Below are 16,554 nucleotides of genomic sequence, written 5' to 3'. Positions count from 1 at the left end.
CTTTGCATGAATATGATCCTTATAGTATCAGCTGTTGTCAGCTGCTTTATACTTTACAAAGAGTTCCCTCTCCTTTTCATATAATCCCTGCAGCAATCAAACAGAAAATGAGACTCGGTGTGGACTTTAAACACTTGACCTTTTTACACAATTAGATTAACAAATATTTCCAGGTCATGACTCAAATATCTGTGTCATAAGGCTTCCCTGCTTTATTTATTTATTCATTTTTAATATTTATATATATTTATAGTTAAAGGTATTTATAGTTCTAAAACATTCTGTTTATTTTGTCAGTAAATAGGTTCATATATATTTTTTTAAAGAAAGTTTTTTAATAAACATGAATACAAGTGAAAGGACATTGATCATTGATAGGTATATAAATGTTTACAGATTTTGACGGCATTGTGATATGCCTTTTTTGTTAAGTGTGTGCACAGTGCTTTAAAGTTATCTGCCAGTGGGTGAAAAGTTTCGTTTCTCATCAAACCGACAGTTGCAGTAGCTGAGCTTGTTTTTCATACCGGGGACTCTCGGGTGGAGTCTGCCATCTTATGTATGGTTTAAAAGCTCCCGAAAGGGGGAATCGAGCAACCCAACAAGAAGGCAGCAGACTCGGACACAAGAAAAGGCTTTAGTCGCTGCCGGAAAATCGTGTTAAGCAGCCGTGTACTGTTTAATTCATCACAGACTCCGCATACATGGGATTCGGTGCACGCTGATATAATTAAAGGCGAATCTTGTATGACGTGGCCATACACTTTGTAGATGGGTATGGTAGTCATGTTAGCCATATTCTTACAGAAGTACTTGCCGTAAAAACTACTATACCCATAATCCCTAGCGTTCAAACAACTCCAATTAGCTTCTGCCGGTAGGATACTCACATGCGACTGACAGCTCTGCTTGAAGGCGCTTTGGGAGGTACATATTAAAATGTAAAGTTTTACAGAACATACCAGACCATTAAATGTGTCTTAATGTGTTTAATAGTGATAGTTCTTCACAGTGCTAAAGCTAACAAAGCTAGGGAAGTGGCAGTCAAGCTGGCAAGCTAACATCAGCTAGCTACACAGACAACAACAACACAACGTTAGAGAGCATCTTTCCGTTAAAATGTGTTTGAATTAATTTAAATTCGCGTGAGAAAACCTTTGTATAGTAATAAACGGCTCTGGCGTGTACCCTAACGTTACCCCTCTACTTGGAGAGAATGACGTTGGGACATTTAATAACACCTGACTTGTTATCATATAACTTTTGTGACGTATTACCTTCGCTTTAAAGGATAATTTCGGGTCTATCGGATATTTATAGTATAGTATGTATTCAGTTCGGCTCATACCCCATTTAACAAGCAACCTATATCAACTCAATAATTATACGTTTAATACAGGGGACGTTTTCCCAGTGACTCTCCAACCAACATTACTTAAACTATTGCATTGCAGAAACAGCTATGACCGTCAAAGATTTAACAGTTGTAATGTATTTCGTTGGCGTCAGTTGTTATCCCGAATAATCCAAAAGACTGTTACGATTCGTAACATTCACTACTATTGTGCTACCTTATGTGTGAGACTCCCTTCTACAAGGGCAACCTTAAACTGACAGCTTTTCTCTATGGAGTTTGGCGTGTATTATTGCGTTTTTTCATGTAGAGACCATACTACCATCACATTGTTAGTTTACTATTTGTATCTGTTTGTCAGTTTAAGAAAAAAAAAAGGCAGAAGGAGCATTGTGTGGATGGACGATGGCTCCTCCACGGCTCACTGGTGCTCTGCGCTCCTTCTCCAATGTCAGCAAGAAAGAGGACTTCACTGAACAGCTCTACGATCTGAAGGTGAGGCCAGCTGGTGCTTAATAGGTAACTTGTATTGTCACAGTAGTACGTTGAATTTCATAGGTTAAGTAAGTATGTCACCATTATGCACCTTTATTCCAATGATATAGAAATTTAATCATTGAAGTCAAGTGTAATGGCAAAATCTTGGTTGACAATTATTCCGACGAGTTATATTTCCCTACCATACATCTTGTCATGTCTACCCTTGCAGAAGTGAGCTTTTTAGGAACTTACAGAAAACCAATCATAGGGTATTTGTGTTTATATTTCACTTTTGCCTGATGCTATTTTCTTTTGCAATTGTATGTATACATAGCACAACAACTAACCAAATATTATATTTAGAGCAGAAGAAAACACCTTATAAAACGTCATGATAGTTTTGGGTCATTAGACATTATATATGTATGGCAACTCTTCGGAAAACAAGAAAACTAGATGTGACACTTGTCGTACTTAAACCAGTGGTACCTTTGTTAGTTAACCTTGTACACTCTGTGCCCGCTTTCATTGTGTGAAACACTTACCAGATGACGTTTTCTTTATGTTCTTGTTCTTCTGCTTTTTCTCTTTGTTTTATTCAGTTTTATTTGGATGAATAGATATGAACTTGCTGTAGGCTAACTTTTACTTGCTTGGGTGTGCCCCAATTTCAACCTAGGTAAAATTACCTCCCCAATAATCTATTTAAAAACATTACAAGCACTTAATGCCAGAAATGGTCTAAACTCGTTTATCCAGCCAACAGGAGTGTTGAATAGTTGATGTGACTGATCTGAAGTAGATGGATGGGACTTGCAGTCCTGGGTGGAATTTCCTATTATCAATATCATTTTAATAATTCTGGCGGATTTGAAGCAGACTTTTTCCTGCCACCCCCCCTTGAAAACAAGTCTGTGCAAAGTCGAAGTAAGCAACAGGCAATTGTTTCGCACATTCACCACGATGATGACGTTAACCAACTCCTGTCTCTTTAGCTGCTAATCGCTCCACCTTGTATCCCAGCTAGTCTATAATGTAGTTTCCTGGTGGGCGCAGTGGGTTATGTAGAGTGGGTTTATCAGAGCCTTTTCACAAGAAACTGTCTGCAGCTTCAGAAAACAAAAAAGGATGACAGTGTTTGGAAAAGGCAAAAACAGTAACCAAAACAACAAGCAAAACATGACTAAAGCTCCATAGATTTGAAGAGAACAGGGATTGGCACTGCAGTGGAGTTAGCAATAACCCCTTCCACAAACTGTACAATGTGGTCCTTGTTTGATAGTACAGTATTGACCACAGCTACTTTACACAATCAAATATTAGCAAGCATTTGCGTTTGACTATTCTACCAATTGACGGATTAACTTTTTTCCCCATTGTATTCTATTTGAACCATGGTATGTATGGTATGAGTATGTCTGTGTGCAACCTTGTTGGAAAGCATTAGGGCAAAGTTCTGATGCACGATGTCAAAACCACATTCCTACCCAAAACTCTAGAGTCAGATCAATATCTTGGTGCTATGTGTTTTCTTATATATGCCCTTTTCAACTAGACAGATAAAGTAAAAAACAATGCCTGGAATAATTTGGAAATAGTGTCATCATCTAGTTCATTCAAGCCACTCAATTGACCCTTCGCCCTCCCTTGAACAGCCAATGTCCAATCCTATGTTAGCAACCGTAACTAGGCACGATACGCAAAAGTGGGATAATTTAGTTTTGTTAGAAATGGGCTAAAACATGTTAGATAATGAAAGTTATAGGGAGTCATAACTAAACATTAGCTTAAAATAAAACAATATATTGACTTACCCTGCCGTGCAGGAACATTGTTGTTCCTGTATGATTGTCCGAAACATGAATTGTCGTGGGGTGCCTGACGCTTGCTATGGGACCTGTGAGCTTTTGCCTCGATGTTTATGTCCTCTTCGTTCTCAACACTCTGCTGACACATTATATTCTGGATGGAGCTTTCAGATGCTTGTTGTCGTCCTTTCTGTCGACTTCTCTAATATTTGGGAACTATTTTTACAGAAATTTGCTATTATTTCCCTTAGAACATCTCTCACTGTTATAGTTGAAAATGCCATAATATTTACATGCCGGTGCGAAAGCTTGACAGGTGTAGCAACAGTAAACAAGGGGGGCGGGACTTAGCGAAACGTCAATTCCATAGTTTACAGTCCTCCTGGCTCAGGTCTGTAGCACAGGTACCAAAGCATCTCAGCTGAGCAGAAGGTGGTCTAACATACCACTACAACTAGTTGACAGTATCTAAGAATGCTAAATATTATTTGATGGAGATATTTTATATATCAGTACAAAATATTTGTAATCTGCTAATTTTTCTGCTTTAAAGTTGGCATTGTTTTGTGCCTCAAAATCCACATCTGTCGGGCTAAAAGAAATCCACATTAATCTTTTAAGTTTTCTGTACATCAAACTGTCTCTTAGAAAGAGGTGTTCTGCTGCTCTCCTCTCATTTCAGTTTCTATTCAGTATTTTTTACTTCTGACACAATCTTCCAACACTTTTCTGGGTGGTTTCTTCTTGGTTTGATCATCCAACTTCACCGGTTTCCTGTCACGTGTTTTTACCTGCTTCTTATCCCGTTTTGGCTTTTGCCATTTTACAACCTTGTCAATCAGTGCGCCATCTTTCTGAAATCAAAATGTACTATCTTTTACCTCCATGTCAGTAATTTGATTCTCAGATCGGTTTCCTCTTCCAGAGTTTAAAAAGAAATTGGGAGCTGTATTCAGCTGCTCACTGCCACCTGGCTCACCTCCAGTTAAATCCTCTAAGCAGAAAAAGTGCTTCTCCAGGGAAAAGATGGCCGGAGTCACTCTGAGATTATCTCGCAGCTTGTGTTAAAATGCTTAGTTTTAGAAGACTCAGAGGTCTAGATTGTAATAGAGTCATTGAGTTAATGCTTCTCCTGACCGCAGAGCCTGAACCCTCACCTGCTCAGATTTAATACCTCACTGCTCTAATGGGAGAAGCTCATTAACGCTGACTTTCATACAAAACTACTGAGGATGCAGGTGATAAACATTTTCTGCCTTCATCAGCTGTGATGAAAGTTTGGTTTTGTTATTATTTGACTTATATGTGTAAAAAGGTTAGTTAAAATCCAACACGGTATTTGTATAACACAAACACAAAACAACTATTCAAACCAGGCAGCCGTATACCTCTGTGAGGTAGAATTACTGTCTCTGTCAATGGAGTCTTTGAAGAGAGAAATGTAATGGCTATTTCTAGTAAAAAAAAACAAACAAACCTCTTATTCTTTCTCTGTACGGGTCATTTCTGTAATGTTGTCAGACACAAATAAAAGCAGTCTGATCAATGGAAAAACAAGATCTTATAATGCACGGACTTTGATCGGGTGAATTTGTTTCCAAACAGTATGTTGCAGCCATTACAGCCCATTTTGATTTTAATCTACTGGAGCTATTCCAAAACTTTTTGTTCCTGTTATTTACTTTGACTCCACAATATGTAAAAAAAAAAAAATAGGGTCCAGGTTGAAGGATACAGTAATTACCCTTTAGGAAGAGTTTGTTTGTCACGAGGAGTACCACAAAACTTGTGAGAGCAGTTGGATCTTGTCTTCTGTGGAAAATACACCGATCAGCCATAACATTATGACCACCTGACTAATATTGTGTAGCTCCACTTTTTGCTCGCAAAACAGCCCTGACCCGTCGAGGCATGGACTCCACCAGACCTCTGAAGGTGTGCTGAGGTATCTGGCACCAAGACGTTAGAAGCAGATCCTTTAAGTCCTGTAAGCTGTGAGGTGGGGCCTCCATGGATCGGACATGTTTGTCCAGCACATCCCACAGATGCTCGATTGGATTGAGATCTGGAGAATTTGGAGGCCAAGTCAACACCTTGAACTCTTTGGCGTGCTCCTCAAACCATTCCTGAACCATGTCTGCAGTGTGGCAGGGCGCATTATCCTGCTGACAGAGGCCACTGCCATTAGGGAATACTGTTTCCATGAAGGGGTGTACTTGGTGTGCAACAATGTTTAGGTAGGTGGTACGTGTCAAAGTAACATCCACATGAACCGCGGGACCCAAGTTTTTCCAGCAGAACAGTGCCCAAAGCATCACACTGCCTCCGCCGGCTCGCCTTCTTCCCACACGGGCCAGCCTTCGCTCTCCACACGCATCAGTGAGCCTTGGCTTGCTCATCGGGTTTTCTTCCTCTGACCACTTTTGGTAGACACTGACCGCTGCAGACTGGGAACACCCCACAAAAGCTGCTGTTTTGAAGATGCTCTGACACAGTTGTCTAGCCAAAGTTGCTTACATCCCCATTTTTTCTGCCTCCATCAACTTCAAGGCAACTTCAATGTCCCACCCACTGACAGGGACCACTGTAACAACATAATCAATGTTATTCACTCGACCTGTCAGCGGTCATAATGTTATGGCTGATTGGTTTATGCCGGCTGGCTAACACGGGAACATTTACAGAAATGTTGATGAGCTCCTAAAAATAAAGAAATTCAATGAAAGTACTGAACGTAATTTCTAGTAAGTGGGATGAATGGTTTAAAAAACTGTTAAGCTTGTTTAGTTTGATCCAAATTACATATTGTTATAGTTTTCATTGTAAGACGTGCCACAGAGAGAAAGTCTTCTTGGTTAATTTGACATAAAAACATTGTAAAAAAAGACCTGCAAAAATCAGTGAGCGGCCACAGTGGCAGCACACCTGTTGTTAAAGAAAACCCAAACAATATCATCAAACTGTTGGGGTATGTTGGTGTTAACCAAGTGTATGTTGGCTGTTAAAAATATCTCTGATCAGTGCAGATTCTTTAATTGTTTTCCTCCCTGCGTCTCATGTTAGACCAAACGACTGAAGAGACGGGAGCTGTTTGCCAAAGAGGGCCTGACCTGGCAGAAGATTGTCCATTTCTGCAGCGAGCATCAGGACAAAGCTAAGCAGCAAGCTGTCAGTCAGGAGCTGAAGAGCCTCCTTCTGGCAGCCAAACAGATTGGTAATTAACTCTTCAGCCTCAAATCCAGTGTAATGTCTTTCAATCTATTGTCACATGTTTGAAAACGATTTTAAGAATTACAAAATGCTGTTTTCTGTTTTTAGTTTGTCTAAAAATGATTGTGATAGTGCCTCGTGCACTTTTCTTTATGTCAGCATTTTTCAAATAAATGCAATGTAGTTAAGGAATTATAGCAAGAACCATTTATGAAAAGTTCCTCACAGATCCCCTGTTACGGGTTCTACAGAATACGATTCACTGGTATAATGGTTCCACCGCAAACCCTCTCTTTGAGTTCTGTCAAAAAACCCTTTAATCCTCTAAAGGGGTGTTCAGACCAAAAGACAGATGTAACTGAGAGAGAAATAAGAGTGACACTGTCTTAAAACCCTGTTGGTGTTGAGAGTCTCCTGTTATACAGGCACTGCATCAGAAAGAACCTGATCCCATCATTCAAAAAGCAAACATTTAAAAGTTGTTTGCTTGTCTCATCATGCAGACAGAAGTGACCAAGCATGAATTCAGACTTTTTACAAATCTGCAGCATGATGTTATTTCAGCATCCTCTACCTGTTTATTGAAGTAAAATATCAGTAAAATCAGTTTATTTTGGGTTCATAGTGCTGTAGTATGCCAGATTTCAGCCCACGTGTGAGAATACTGTAAAAAATATCAAATCAAGCGCTCCCTAAACTAACAGCGCTACAGAGAGAGCAAAAACAGGCGGTCCTCAGGTGGTGGATTCATGTCTTCATCTTCAGCCATAGAGACATAGCAGAGCGGGAAGAGAAAAAGTTATTGCCATGCCAATGTCCATGGGTTTATTTAATGTTCAGGAACAAAACTGTGTGCTCATTTGGAAATGCTCCCAAACTAATGAAAATGTACTAGATTTACTCCAGAGGTAGAAACAGGTGTTTGCTGTAATCCTCTCTTTATGACTATGAAGTGTTCACTAATTTCACGAGTCATTTATGGAGTTGGAAAGCTTGTGAAACTTTTAATTTAGTTTGCTCGTCTTTCTGCTCTTCTCAGTCAAGAATGTATTTGTTGTCTCTGTGTTGGACCTGCCCTCATGCCCTCAGCCAGTGTGACTGGATCTCAGTAAAAAGATGCTCTTAAGCACACTGAAAAGGATGAAAGCAGCAATTCTGCTCTTCTGTCTGCGGCGCCCAGTCTGATACCTTTAGACCATTTTAATTGGTATAAATCCTTTTCATCTGTTTATGCTCTTCTCTGCCCCTCCACCCTTCTTTACTCTTTTCTGCCTCTGTCCCTCCAACATCTTTTCCTCTAATTGGACAATTAATGTGTATTTATTTTTGTCAAGTGCAGCTCTGGTTAAGCAGGAAATGTTTGGGATAATATTTGAATGAGGTGAAGGGACCTTAAACAGTGAGCTCATATTACTAGAGGAACAGCTGCTGATTCTCCTCTGGTGTTATAGATAATGCAACCCTCAAATGTAAGGACGATAACAAATAGCACTGCTATCTAGATTGTATTAAAACAGGTTATTATTTGAGCAGTCCTTTTAATTAAATAGAAGATCAACACATCAACTTTGTCTCTCAGCTGGGGTCTCGTTTCCTCTGTAGTCAAGTCATGTAACTCACTCAGGAGCTCAATCAAAGGGAAAACTAATGGCTATAAAGTTATTGTGGTGTGGGATAGAATAACAAAACAGTGCTGCTACAACAGGCTGTTGCATCGGCTAATGCAAGTAGCTACTTTCTTATCGTCCGGAAATGTAAATCTGTTTCAAAGGCCTGACGTTAAATCAATTTTTGTATTAATGCATTTCAAAGCAGTTCCAATTTGCACATAATTACTTATTAGAATGTCAACATCTATCTGTTGCTTTCTGCCTCACGCTCATGTACAATACAATGTTTTGATTGATTGATATTGATAAATTGATATTAGGATTTCCAAAATATTCAATACTTTGATACTTTTCGATACCACGTGTTTTAAAATGATACAATCTTCGTTATTTTCATGTTCAATAGTACCAAAAGGTACTGAAGCTTTAAAAAACAACAGATCTGTGATAACATTACATTACCAAGACATTATTGTCTGATTGTTTCACAGCCGTTTAACAACAAACTAACACGCCTTCACCTCCGTGCACCGCCGCAGGAAGGTACAGGGTTTGTTTTTATAGGCCGAAGCCGACTGTGTGCTCTGCCCTCCGTCACACCTGCAGCTCTTATACAGCAACGACACAGCGGACTGTTCTCAGTCACAGAACGACAAATGAAGATGTCATGTGAAGTCCCTTTCACGTCTCATAAAGATTGTGTCTGTTGCAGACAGACAGAGAGCAGAGCAGAGAGACGGACATGTTTTCAGTCCCGACCTGCAGACTGTTGCCTGAGCTCCAGACCTCTGCCCAGCGATGGACGTCCAGAAACGTCCCAAACAGCAGAATAATAATAAGAATAGAAACACAGCTGAAGGGCGGATCCTCTGCAGACACAGACACCAGCTCACACTTCTCCTGGATGATGAGTGATGATGATGAGGGAATATTTAATATGGAAATCCTGCTCATTAAGCCTTTCATTACTATTAACAGGATATCAAATGAGCTGGTTTGTGTTCAGTAACTTCTTCTTAATCAGCTCTGTGTCAAGGTGGGAAATTCAGGTATCCTGACAACGCTACTGACTATGAAATTTGGAAATATTCAATGAACCGACTGAACCTTGCTGACTGGGTAGGGAGGATTCCTTCCTTGAAGCATAAATTAACGTCACTTGGTAAATCACAGATTAGTATACATAAAAGAAAAGACATTAAATTAATTTAAGAGATTCAGCCCCACGGAGGAGAGCGTGAGCCCGGTCCCCTCCCTCCCCCTGTCCTGCTGATTTTGCTGTCAGACTTTAAAATCTAAAATTTCAATGTTTTTTCCACAAAAGAGAGACAAAAGACTTCATAAATAATAATGAGATTTGGTTCAGTTTGTTTCAACCAATTTTCCTTTGTTATATTTGATCTCCTTCTTACCACTCAAAAAAAGGAGGAGCGGCCTCCTCTGTTTCTATGTACTAGCCTCGTCTGGTGTTTCTCTATGTACATAAGATACACATGTATTGTATCTGTGTGTATGTGTGTGTCCACTGATATTGAGTAATATATTTCTCTCTGAAATATAGTGGGAGTAAAGAATAAATTAGTATAAGAAATGGAAATGATAATGTACAGCTGCCTCATATTTTAGTTAACTGCAGTACCAGAGTGAATGTTCTTGCTGACTTTTGACCACTAAGATCTAATCCAGTCCCTATATGCTCCTCTGGCTGTTGTTGTGACTGGAACCATGGCATTAATGTGTAAATCTGTTGTGTTTGTTTTACAGTGGGGACTGAACAGGGTCAGGAGGCCATTGAAAGTGCCGCTGTCTTTCTCTTTGAGACTTTCCACAACAAAGATCATGTGGGCACAGAGGAGACCCGGGCCATTAAACAGATGTTCGGCCCCTTCCCGTCTTCTGCAGCTGAGAGCTCCTGTGCCTGTGTGGCTCGGCTGGTGGCTCCACTCGGAGACTCCCACGTTGAGGACTTTATCCAGACTCAGAGCTCCAGGCACAACACCCAACGAGGCTCCGCTTTCGGACGCAATATCGCCTTCTCATATGACTGCTACACTCTGGACCCACTGGAGGACCTGCCCTACTCCGGCACCCAAGAGGAGGACGTGAGCCTGGACTTTATTAACTTCCTCAACAACCAGCAGAGCGGGAGAAAGAGTGCTGGTGAGGAGGAGGGGTCCGGCTCAGGAAGGTCTCTGAGCTCTGGGGATGGAGGCATCTTGCGAATAGAGGTGGAGAAGTATCTGAACGGAGGCAACATGATCTCCTCGAGCCCGGAGGAGCTGTGCACCTCCCTGTTTGAAATGCTGGCATCACACAGGAGCGACGATGAGCTGCAGAATGAGGTTTGTGTTACAGGAAAATACAGTGCTCATATATTGAACGTATCTAATGACTTGTTCTTGGGTATACTTTTACACAGGTTAAAAAAATGATGAGGGCAGCCTGTGTTTGTAGCCTGTGAGGCAAAATGCAGGGTAAATCCCCAATTAGCTTTCCTGTTGTCTGCGAAGGTTTTTGCTGTGAGTGCATGGCTACAGTTTTACTTACCTGGATAACGTGACATTTATCTTGACTTATTTGCTCCTTTTTATTAGTGAATCAAATAAAAGTAAAAGTGCGGGGAAGCTAAGATAGAATTTTTTTAGGTGAAATACTCTAACCTGTCCTGACACACTGTATTCACTGTAGATCATCCAGGAGAGTCAGGGAGTCGCTCACATTGGAGAGGTTGAAGCATGGTCTGGTTCAAAAGGATTTAGTTGCCTTAGCTTACAGCGTGGCTAACGCAGGAGCTCAGAGCCTTGGATAGGCTAACAGAAATGAGACACAGCTGCCCGCGTCGTTATTTGTATTACAGTTAGATTTGCCAGGAGGTAACTTTGACAAACTAAACTGATGATCCGATGGTAGAACTTCAGAGATCCATTTGAACTTGAAATTAGAAATTAGAAGTCCACTCTCACCATGGCATTTCTGTGACATAAAGTTTGACCCCTCCTTATGCTATATTAAATATCCTTGTGCTTCTATTGATTCTATAACCTTGACCTTACACAACGGGCCTTTTGGATTTGATCCAGATGCTGAGTTTGCCATGTCCTTGGCCTTTATCTCCAGACCTTTGGAGACAGTTCCATCTTTCTGCAAGGCTTTGACCCTCATCGGTAATAAAGACCCTTTGTAGATATAAAAGCTCAGTATGCACTCAAAAGATATAGGTCAACCTTAAAGACAGCAGTCTTAACAAACCTTATTCCTTCTCAGCTTGACGTCATGTTTTCTGTTTGGAAGGGATTGTTACTTTGCTTAAAGTAGGCTAATTATTAGTGACTTGCCAACCTTCTCAGTATCATCTTCAGGTAGCAGTAGTGGTTGCATTTGATGGAAGATAAATATTTATGATTCAAAAGATGTCATTCATACAAGTCAAAGTTACAAAAACTGCAGTCACTTGTGCCATCTTTTATTCCAGCGACTAAACATTGACCAGGACGGTGCTGGGTGGCAGAGTAACCCTGAGTCCAAGCTGGGTTAGCTTAACTCTTAGCCAGTCTCTAGAAATATATATCTGCATTTATCTTTAGAATCTGTAGGCACAAGTCAAGATGTGGTGTTCTGGTTTCTGATTGTTTCCTGTGTGGTCTGAGTGGGTTGACTAATCAAGCTTGAGCAGGCTTTGGTTGCTTGCTGGAGAGCAAAGAAGGTAAACACATGGGTTGAAATGCAATCCTTGAACCCATCAGCTATCATGAAACACAATTTGGGTTTCTATTAATCTCGATGTATAGATTGTACAGAAAAATGAATAATCTGTTGGTGCTGCCAGATTTTGCTATGAGAAGTGTTCTGGTTTCCGTTTGAAGTGCGTTGTAGTCCGAGTAGTATTGACCAATCACGTATCAGCAGGCTCTGGTTGCATGTAGAAAATACAGTATGTGTGAGAGCAAAAGGGGAGAAAAGCAGTCAGTGGTAACACCATCCTGGCTCCCGTCGACCTTCATCTGACAACGATTTAGCTCTTTATTAATCTCTATAAACAGCTGCAGGAAGGTGCAGCTACTCAACTCCAACTCCATTCTTGCTTCTCAAGTTGCTACCCTGTAAACAACAGGAGTGGGAATCGTAGGGTAAGTCACGATACGCAATACGTTGCCCATGGTAACAATGATATTCTGATACACCAAGTCTGCGATAATTGATACATAACGATATCTGATTCATTGAGGAATACAGAATGCTCCTAAAAAGTGCATTGTGTTTATTCACTGCATTTTGTTGTCAGTTTCACAGAATTTGACACAAACTGAGATGAAACAACGTACGTGTTTCAGTCTGTAAATTAAATGTACAGAACTATAAAACGAATGAGGAATTTGGATTTGAAAGTGGCTGGCCCATCTCTTAACTTCATTTCACCACTGTCCGATATTATCCCCCGTTCTTTTTCTTCTTCTTTTATTCTGCGGTCAACTTCTTCTTTGGCCAATTCATTTCCGTTCACGTGACCCTCATTCATGTCATTAGCGCCACCGTGAGGAATCATGAAGTAGTGAGTCCAAATCACTGGGATCTGTTTGGAGTGCTCTGTATTTGTACAATAAAATATTGATATTTGGCGATAGGCTAGTGATAATTGTATAGCACGAGACAGGGTGACGATATATGGCCGTATCAATATTCTGTCCCACTCCTAGTAACTAATGCAGCGTGCAGAAAAGGACATTTTAGCCAGAAGTTCTTTATTGCTAACCGCTGGTTGCACTGGAAGCCCCAAAAAGTTTGCTGCTGCTCCAGGAGTCTATATCGTTCTCAAATGATAACCAATGGTGTTCCAGGATTGGCTTTCTATTAATCACTGCAAACAAGATTCTACAATGAGAAAACAGTCCAGTTGTAGACGTTGTTTCTCTCTTACTGCTCTCCAGCTTCATTCCTGCATCCCAATCCGTTAGTTTGTAAACAATGACTGGGAGCACAGAAAAAAAGTCTTGGCCTGGATATCCTTTATCTGTTTTCTAGATGGGTTGGCTACACCGGAAGTCACTGTGTATCGGCCGCTACCCGCGGAGGTTATATGCTCATCAGATGATGGCCAATGGATTGTGAGATTGACTTAGCTCCAGGGCATTTATCATCTCATGGTCCACTGCACTCAATCCAATCACTGTGGTTTCTTTTGCATTGTAGATGAGTGTTTTATTGTCATTGATAATAATTGCTTTAATTTATAATGGCAAGAACGTTTTCAGTTTTGTCCTTTGTCCCCTTAATTGTAATATGAAACAATTAAACTCACTTACCCACTGAGTAAAATCAGCCTCTAACAGGAAGAGGAGTTTAAGGTATGCACTTTCAGCTGATTTAAAAGCTGACTGTTAATGTGAAAACATTTTACAGACTGCACATTAGTATGTGTTACAATACAATAAGTAATATTACAGCTGGAAATGACAGGTTTGGAGTGTTTATATACCAGAACAGGTAAGACATGTCTACCCCTTCTGTTTGATCCTCCTTCCATGTGTCTGCGAGAAGAAAACTCAAGAGAATCTCGAGTAAATATCAGGATCAGGGTGCTCGCTGTAGGTCTCTGTAAGGTCTCGCCCTTTTTAAACCTCTAGCAGTTGTATGCCGTCCTTACATTTACTTATATATCAGGAGAGTGCTCCATCATTCTGTCCCCCATCATTTTCACCCACCTCCTTCCTCACACTCCAGGGCTTTTACATCGTTCATATAGCGTCTCTGCACTACCCCCCGCCCCCTCTCTTCCCTTTCCTTCAGTTCTTCCACCACAGAGGCAGATCCGTACAACTTCAGCTGGTTTCACTTGGTTTCCAATGTTTCTCACGTTGCTGACATTTGGAAGCGAACTCTCCCACTGACATCTTTAGATGTAGAATGCCCTGACTGTGTGTGTGTGTGTGTGTGTGTGTGTGTGTGTGTGTGTGTGTGCGTGTGTGTCTGAGAGAGAGTATGTGCACCTGCAGACTTTCCATGCATCTACCTCTGTGTGACTCCAAAGTCAACAGTAAAGTTCAGAGGCTCTGCACTCGGTGCCATTAAAGCTGACAATGGAGCGAGCCTGCTTCTTATTATTCTCATTGCTGACCCTGCTGACATTTTGTTGAGGTAGCTGAGCTGAGGTAGGAGGAGGAGGGGGGGGGGGTAGGCGGGGTTCAGTGGAAAAACATACGGTTATATACAGGAGCTGATTCTGAAGGCAGTTTCACATTGCATGTTCAAGTATCACTTCAGGTTATGAGAGCAGAACGAGGGACCTACTGAGGGCTGCACAATTTCATTGTTATTGCAATCTGAGCATTCACAAGAAACGCATCAGAAGTCTGAATCTATCCCAATGAATAAGAATAAATATTTTTAGTACAGGCCAGCGTTCTCACTCAGCATGTGTAACTTTTACCTATTAAACTGAGCTCCGGGAATAATGGCCGTGCTTTTACACCATTTTAATGGAGTCAGAAAAACCAGCTAGTTATCAGATACTAATATTGAATATATAATATCTAATATTAAAAAAAAAGGCTTTTGAGATTTATTTTGTACTCAGAAGGGGCATGTTGCAGACAGGTAAAACATTCAGAACGGCAGAGAGACATAGAAACTAAGGGCCTGATTCTCTAAAGGACTGCGGCTTTTGCGCCGCTAATCCTGTGCAAATGATACAAAAAGACTCCGCCTCAGTCTCGATGCACACGCAGAGGGTGGAATGCACCCCAAAGTGCACTCCAGAGCAAACAGCCTCTCTGTGCCCCAGTGCTGTTTGTGCGTATTTAGATGAGTCTTTATGGAAACATTTGGGGCAAATTTTATGAAACTGAGCCTCGTGTTAAAAAGCATCTGATTCACAAACCAATGCAGAGAGCTGGTGGTAACTGTGCCGCAGTATAAACGCTCTGAGTTTACAGTGATCATGACGACAATTCCACCTGTTGTGTGATCAAAAAATGTTTTTGTCTGTGAAAACAGTCAATGTATGTTAATATATTAATACTATATAGACCAATCAGTCTGGGGCTTTGCGAGGCTCAACCCTGGCACACGGGCACACTTTGTCCACATGTGGAGCCGTAACGCAGGACGGGGAGTATTATATGGACTGCTGCTGTTGTACACTAATTTAATTGAAGCTGTGTTACACATTGTTAAGTAAACACCTGTCGGGTCTGGACTCTCCCTGCTCATCATCAATCTGGGGGTGAAGTTGAGATCCGTCAGTGTGGAGCTCAGTTAATGTCTGAAAGCGCAGCACCGCGCAGCAGACAGCGGAGGCGCAGACAGCTTTTCTCCACAATCAGACGCTAAACAAGCAAACTGCATGGATCTGTGAAACTTTATGGGCATGTTTGTGTCTGAATATCATCAGTGCAATCAGACCTTCAGACAGAGCAGATAGCGGGGGCAAATGATGCACAATTTATGGAGCTATCAGCATCCGCAGTTCATTCTTAGTGAATTCTCCCCTAAGAGTTATAGCTAATAAGCACTCTTTATATTTGTTTATTTATCACACTTCTTATTGTTATTACAATATTTAACAACTTAATCACACTGCTGTATTTTTCGTATTGTGCCGGCTGAATGTTACGACGGTGTATTAGGGCCATTGTTAAAAAAAAAAAATTGCCAGAGGAGAAGAGTAATGTTTCGAGAAAACGCTTGAAAATTCAGAGATTAAAGTGGTACATTCGTGAGAAAGTAACTATCAAAGATTGTAAAGTAATTAATTTGCAAGAACAAAACTCGCAAACGTGTGTGCACGACCCCTCTCTGGACGCCCACCTAAGCGAGTAACGCACCTAATCTAGTCGTCAGCCACAACCTCAGGGTGGTTGTCTGTTGGATACGCCTCCATCCACACAACAAAATGACTTAAACCTCTGATTTAAAGTAGTTCTGTATATTTTTGTCTGTAATGCAGGTTTGTTTACTTTCAGTATCCGTCATAGAGGTCGTAGGGTAACTGTCATCTGTGATGTAACCCCTGGGGCAAACGGGGAGCATAGAAATGTGTTTCTGCAGCAGAGGGCCGCTCAGTCTTTCTCCTTTATGAAGTCTGCTTCTTGTGTGC

General features: G+C 41.0%; 1 protein-coding gene across 1 annotated transcript in view; it reads left to right on the top strand.

Annotated features, from left to right (window-relative positions):
- The first annotated feature begins 871 nt into the window (after nt 1-871).
- ascc3 (activating signal cointegrator 1 complex subunit 3) overlaps nt 872-16,554 on the top strand; it is a 161,421-nt gene continuing 145,738 nt past the window's right edge. The window contains exons 1-4 of the mRNA XM_069656234.1: nt 872-927; nt 1,716-1,849; nt 6,706-6,856; nt 10,227-10,804. Coding sequence (XP_069512335.1) covers nt 1,760-1,849; nt 6,706-6,856; nt 10,227-10,804 — 819 coding nt within the window. The 5' untranslated portion in view covers nt 872-927; nt 1,716-1,759. The remainder of the gene's footprint in view (nt 928-1,715; nt 1,850-6,705; nt 6,857-10,226; nt 10,805-16,554) is intronic.

The sequence above is a fragment of the Semicossyphus pulcher genome, unplaced genomic scaffold (genome assembly GCF_022749685.1).
Source record: "Semicossyphus pulcher isolate SPU_LCO1_2020_fin unplaced genomic scaffold, fSemPul1.0.p SCAF_9, whole genome shotgun sequence".
Lineage (NCBI taxonomy): Eukaryota > Metazoa > Chordata > Actinopteri > Labriformes > Labridae > Semicossyphus > Semicossyphus pulcher.
This window is presented reverse-complemented; position numbering and strand designations above follow the sequence as displayed.